This window comes from Triturus cristatus, chromosome 10 (genome assembly GCF_964204655.1).
Source record: "Triturus cristatus chromosome 10, aTriCri1.1, whole genome shotgun sequence".
Taxonomy (NCBI): Eukaryota; Metazoa; Chordata; class Amphibia; order Caudata; family Salamandridae; genus Triturus; species Triturus cristatus.
Window position 1 is genome coordinate 200947652 of NC_140593.1, and position 6000 is coordinate 200953651.

Consider the following 6000-nt stretch of genomic DNA (forward strand, 5'->3'; position numbering starts at 1 on the left):
GCATTGACTATCTGTTGCTCCCAAGCTTTATATGCTTCCTAGAAGTAGGAGAAAAGAGTGATATCTGGCTTATCTGATATTGAAAGACTTCCACCACATAACTCTATTCAACTTTGTTATCTTCTTAAAATAAAAGGGTCTCCTCTCTATGGAAGAGTCCTGTCTGCAGCTATGCCAGACTGTCCAGGCACACCATATTGTTGACGATCCTGGTTTGGTAATAAGTGGTTGTGGGGCTTCTTTACCGCTTTTCAACATCTTGTTTTTTAGGTTGAGCCTGGTCAGCGCATGCGCTGCTCTGCGCGGCATGCTGTATTCAGGTATGGACTTGAAGCTCCGCCCATTTTTCGCCCATCTTTTCAATTGGCTCCTGTTACTGTAATTTCTAAATGGTTGCTTTTGATTCATGAATAGGATTAGTAGTCTATCCCTAGTACCGCCTTCTTTGCTTTATTTGTAACCTCTCTTGAGGACCGGACTTTTTACTTGTGTTTTTACATGGTCTGTTTTATCTACAGTCTGTGAGCACTATTTTCTTTAATGATTTTTCCCTACTGCAGGCATGAAGTGCTTTTGTGCAAGAGTGCCCGCTTTGCCTCCAGGCGCCTCTCTACGGCCTCAGCACAACACCCGCTTATACATTTTTATTACCAATATGGCCCACTTGACAAACAAATCCCTTTTTTTGTAAACCCCCCCCCCCCATAACGCGCTTTAACTTTAATGGAGGTCGCGCACCTTTCTTTAGACGAGCTGCGTCCTAGTGATGCGGTGTGCGGTACCCTCTGCAGGCAGCGGCTTGGTGACAGTGTCCAGCGGTGTCAGTGTGTCCAGGGCTGTGGTGCTCAATGGGGCGGTGTTTGTTGCTGTGTTATCAGGTCACGGTGCAGGCAGTGTCATCGTCATTGCTATAGCACAGTCGTGGAGTCGATGGCGTCCATGACGGTGGCTCAAGACTGTGGTGTGGGAGAGGGCGGGGCATCGTGTAACTTATGAGCAGTGCCTCCATACCACAGTGCAAGCATCAGCATCGATGTCAGCTTGGAGCAGCGTTGTCAGTGAGACCACTGCTGCAGTGCCAAGCGGGACAGTACTCTGTGTTCTCCACGAGTGTTGTTCACAGGTCAAGGTGCATGCAGCGACGTCAGTGATGGCATTGTCTGGGATACCAGGGCAGTGGTGTGAAGCGAGGTGGTGTGGAGTGAGGTGTCCACAGGTCAAGGTGCAAGCTGCGGCTTGGTGGCAGCGACAAACGTCGTCGTCGGTTAGACCAGGGTTGTGGTACAAAGTGGAGCGGTGCTCTCTGTGGGCCTTCGGGTCACGGAACCCTCAGTGATGTTGTTGACGGGGTCAGGTTGCTTTTCCTTCTGTTACAGCACAAAGCACACAGTTCCCAGTGCTGGTAAAAGATGGGCTTGAAATCTTTGTTGTTCCTGAGATTTCTGGTACAGAGAGCAAGCTCTACCTTAAGCCCTTGGAGAAACTCAGGGAAAGCAGATGCAGAAAGTCCAGTCCAGTCCTTTCACTGTCCAAGACAGAAGCAGCCACTGCAGGCCAATACAGCAAAGAACACAGCAAAATAGTAGTCTCTCCTCCCAGCTTCTCCAGCTCTTCTTTTTAACAGGTTTCTTGATCCAAAAGAGTTCTAAAGTTCTGGGGTCAGGACACCAATATTTAAACAACATTTCCCTTTGACGTTTGTACAAACAAAGTTCCACTGGCATACATAAACCATTTCAGCCTGGCTCAAGCTAGGTTCACTACAGGAGGTGGAGACAGCTTTGTGAGAGACAGACACAGTCCATTCATTTGCCAGCGACAACTCGTCCCACTACTCTAAATGCAGACAGGTCTATTCAACCTGGCGATGAGTCACTTAGGAAAGGCAGGACACACCTCAAACCCCACCCCCATTGTGTCTCTCTAGTGGCAATACACATCCCCAGCCTACACAAATGGCAGAGGCAGACAGGCAGGTTAAGCAATAAAATGCCCACTTTCTAAAAGTGGTATTTTCAAACACACAATATACAAATCATCTTTTCTAAAATATGTATTTTTAAATTGTGAGTTAAGGAAGCCTAAACTCTATTTCTCTACCTTGTCCCTATGGATATATATGATTGTAAGATGGTACAAAGCAACTTCCATGTTAACCTATGAGACAGATAGCCTTGCAACAGTGAAAAACTAAATGCACAGTTATTCACTATTAGTGCATGTAACACACACTAGTACATTTCATACCTTTCACACACAATGCACCCTGCCCACAGGGGTATCTTGGGCCTACCTTAGGGGTGTCTTATATGTGAAAAAAGTGAATGTTAGGGCTTGGAAATTTCCAGGTCGACATAGCAGTAAAAACTGCGCGCAGACACTGCAGTGGCAGGTCAGAGACCCCTTTGAAAGGATACCTGGGTGGGTGACCCAACCAGTGCTGCAAGCCCGCTAGTAGCATTTGCTTTACAGGCCTTGGGCACACACAGTGCACTGTACTAGGGACTTACCTGGAAATCAAAATAGTCCAATCTTGGAAAACCAATCATAACACACTTTGTAGTAGGAGCACTTTCACGTTTACACTGAACAGCAGTGAGAAAGTGCGCAGAGACACTAAACCAGCAAAAGAAAGGTCAAAAACAGGAGGCCAAAAAAGCAAACGGTCTGAGGGTGAACCTCCTGAAAAAAGCCTAGTCTAGTGACTTTCTGAAGAGGTGGAGGCTGCAGCACTAGAAACATTCTATGGCCTGTTTACCAGATCTAAAGAGGCTCCTTCAATTTATCTGAATGGGTATGGTCCAGAGGAACCAGTCGTGAAGTAACCAATACACTAAACTTTGCCTTGAAATTATTTCTTCCAAACGTTTATATTCGTATTGGAAGGGGACCCATCACTGTTGGTTTCAGAAAACGAAGGGAACCTAAGTCATTCTTCAAATTAAGTTGACTTCATGAAACTGAAGAGCAGCTTCGTCCTACTCAGAGACCTTTTCTACTCCTCTCATAAAGCCACTGGCAGAGGCATTGACTGAACACCATTGAGCTTCATACCTGCCTTGTCTTTTCACCTTCAACCTCTTTATTTTTAAACTATATTTCTTTAAAGTGGCTTTTGCACACAGCCTTTCACTCACGTCTGTGGGAGTTGTCTTGATGCTGAAGCCAAGATACCAATGCTGAGCCAAGGTTACATAAAACACTAGTGAGATTCCTTGTAATGAGCCAGATAGTTGTAAATGTTGCTCACTAGTCAACATGGAGCATAGTAAGTATAATATAGAGACATGATTCCAGATGACATAACCTCGGTCTTGTCTGAATTTAATTTAAGGAAATTAGACTCCATCTACCAAAATATTATCATCATAGTAGGCCTGAGACTTTAAGTTTGTAGTTCCAGACAACGGCGGACAAAGTAACCGCACTACCCTATGTTGTTCCCTTGTTGTCAAATGGTAATTGGATGTAGGGTGAGCGTGCACAAAACAAACTCCAGCACTCGCCGTCGAGGAGCACCAACTGCTTAGCAGAAAACTGAAGGAACAGGTTGGTGGAGTGGTGCACTGCTTGTTGTTAAGACAATAATGGTCAATAAATCAATGAGTCTTGGTATGTGATAAGTCTTGTTTATTTCCCAAGACATAGATTGCCAGCCAACGTGTTTCGTTCATTAAATGAACTTCTTCAGGGCATTTATGGGCGCTCTTGTCAAATCACAACCAAAAAATAGGTAGCTTAAGTACAGCGCGGAGGCCACCTTGGTAAGGGCCTGTGTGCGCAACGTTCTGTATGGCAGGATGCAAAGGAGACTCGTTCTCTCACGAAAGTAAAGTGTGGACCTGTCTTGGGAAATAAACAAGACTTATCACATACCAAGACTCATTGATTTATTGACCATTATTGTCGTAACAACAAGCAGTGCACCACTCCACCAACCTAGGCCTGAGACTTTAGTCTCCAATAAAAGTGTCAGATTCATATGGGAAGGCCCTGAAGTGCACTATGAGGCCCTACTAACAGGAGAATGTGTGCTGTACAAACGTGAATAACAGTACACAACAAACACCTGAGCCGCCTTATTTTAGCTTTTCTAACTTTTTGCATTGTGCGGTTTTCTGATTGGAGAGAAGCGACAATTAATCTTAACAGCCTCCCTTCTAAGAAGAGGTCAGGGGCTACAGATTCAATAGTGTCGCCCCTGGTGCATAGGAGTACATTCTGAACACTGCAATAATTGCTGAACACCTCTTGACTAATATGTGAATGAATGAAAGAATGAAAAGTTTTTATTGCGCGATTACTTAAAATCATTTGCAATAAAATAATGCGTTCGGATATATTCCCGGTAAAAACACTAATTGTCAGACCTGTAGTTAGCAATTGTACACAGTTCCTAGTATTTTAGATAAACAATAAAATGACTAATGTGTGTAAAATGGGTCAGTTCGAAAAGTGTTTTCTTTTCATGTACTAATGTGGTCATTCATTTAGTGAGTCTTACGTACATGCACATCGAGTCTTACATACATTTACGGGGCATATTATCAAGCACGGCGTTAAAATTATCGCCGCTTTAGCGGCAGAAAACTGCCGCTAAAGCGGCGATAATGGGCTTGATAATATGCCGCAGAGAATTCCAATAGAAGCCCATGTTGACACCAGAACACGGGCTTCTATGCGAATTCTCAAGGCCATAATTTTAACGCCATTTCTTGATAATATGCCCCCAAATTTTTATAAATGTATCTATTCGCACGGTTATCTGTTTTATACACCCCAGTGCTATTGTGTGTAAATTGAATATATTGAGTAATACATGGATTCCACTTCCATGTGTTTTATGTCAAAAAACAAACCTGCAACCTTAATATCTCTGCATCCGAAGTCTTGTCTATAAACTCTTTTTATTTAATTTTTAGGTCAAAGTGTGGTTCCAGAACCGTCGAATGAAATGGAAGCGAGTCAAAGGCGGGCAGCAAGGCGCCGCAGCAAGGGAAAAAGAACTGGTGAACGTGAAAAAAGGAACCCTGCTGCCCTCTGAACTCTCTGGCATCGGCGCGATGGGGCTCCAGCACGAGGCTGACTCCCTGACGCATGACGACAGCCATGACAGTGACCAGAGCTCTGAGCACACACACTGAACATGCACAGAGAGGCCAGGGCCAGTCTCCAATCTCAGGAAACAAACGCCATTCACAGCAAGTCTTACAGAAACATCACTTTTGTACGCGAAGGATTGTGGCAAAGTGTTTTTTTTATTGGCCTCAATAAAAATTCTGCCTTATTGTGCCTGCTTTCCCGATTTTTAAAAGAAGCGCTCTTTGCCATGTTTTCATAGTGCCTTAGGAGCCGAGAGACACGAACAATGAACATTCCAAACATTTGTCATGTTGATGAATGGGGACTGGTATTCTGCTTAAGCTTGCACTGAAAAAACGTACATTGTCTTCGCCCATGAAATGGATGCGGTTTTACCTGAAGCATGCAGTGTAAGGAGCACTGCACTGGGGACAATGTGTTAACTCTGTACATAGATATCTTGCTGAAGGTGCCTGTATTTGCTGCATTGCATAGCAATTAACTGTTGACATGGAAAAAGTTATTCTTGAATTAAAGTTTTTTTTTTGCCTTTTAACATATTTGTTTTCAACAAACTGTTGGGCTTATAGGCAGTATGGCCAAATTGATTATAAACACCATTCTGTGACACCCATGTAATAACACATATTTATCATTTGTACTATATAAAAATAAGTAGCAACCCAAAGACTAAAAAACAAAATGAAATAATGAAATCAGAATGTTAACAAAAAATCTCTGCAAATCTCGGTGTATCACCAATAGTGAACCTGAAAACCTTTTGTTTACTCTACACAGTCTCCCCACTTGACACCCCTTTTGAGAGCATGACACTTCTATGAAGACACGGTTTAGCACTCAGTCAACGAATGAGGATAAAAGGGGAGTTCAATTCACACCAATGCTGATGTGCAGATA

General features: G+C 43.6%; 1 protein-coding gene across 1 annotated transcript in view; it reads left to right on the forward strand.

Moving 5' to 3' along the window:
- The window catches only part of MEOX2 (mesenchyme homeobox 2), a 186935-nt gene extending 181161 nt beyond the window's left edge, over positions 1-5774 (forward strand). The window contains exon 3 of the mRNA XM_085630807.1: positions 4923-5774. Within this exon, the coding sequence (XP_085486933.1) occupies positions 4923-5144 (222 nt within the window). The 3' untranslated portion in view covers positions 5145-5774. The remainder of the gene's footprint in view (positions 1-4922) is intronic.
- The last annotated feature ends 226 nt before the right edge of the window (positions 5775-6000 follow it).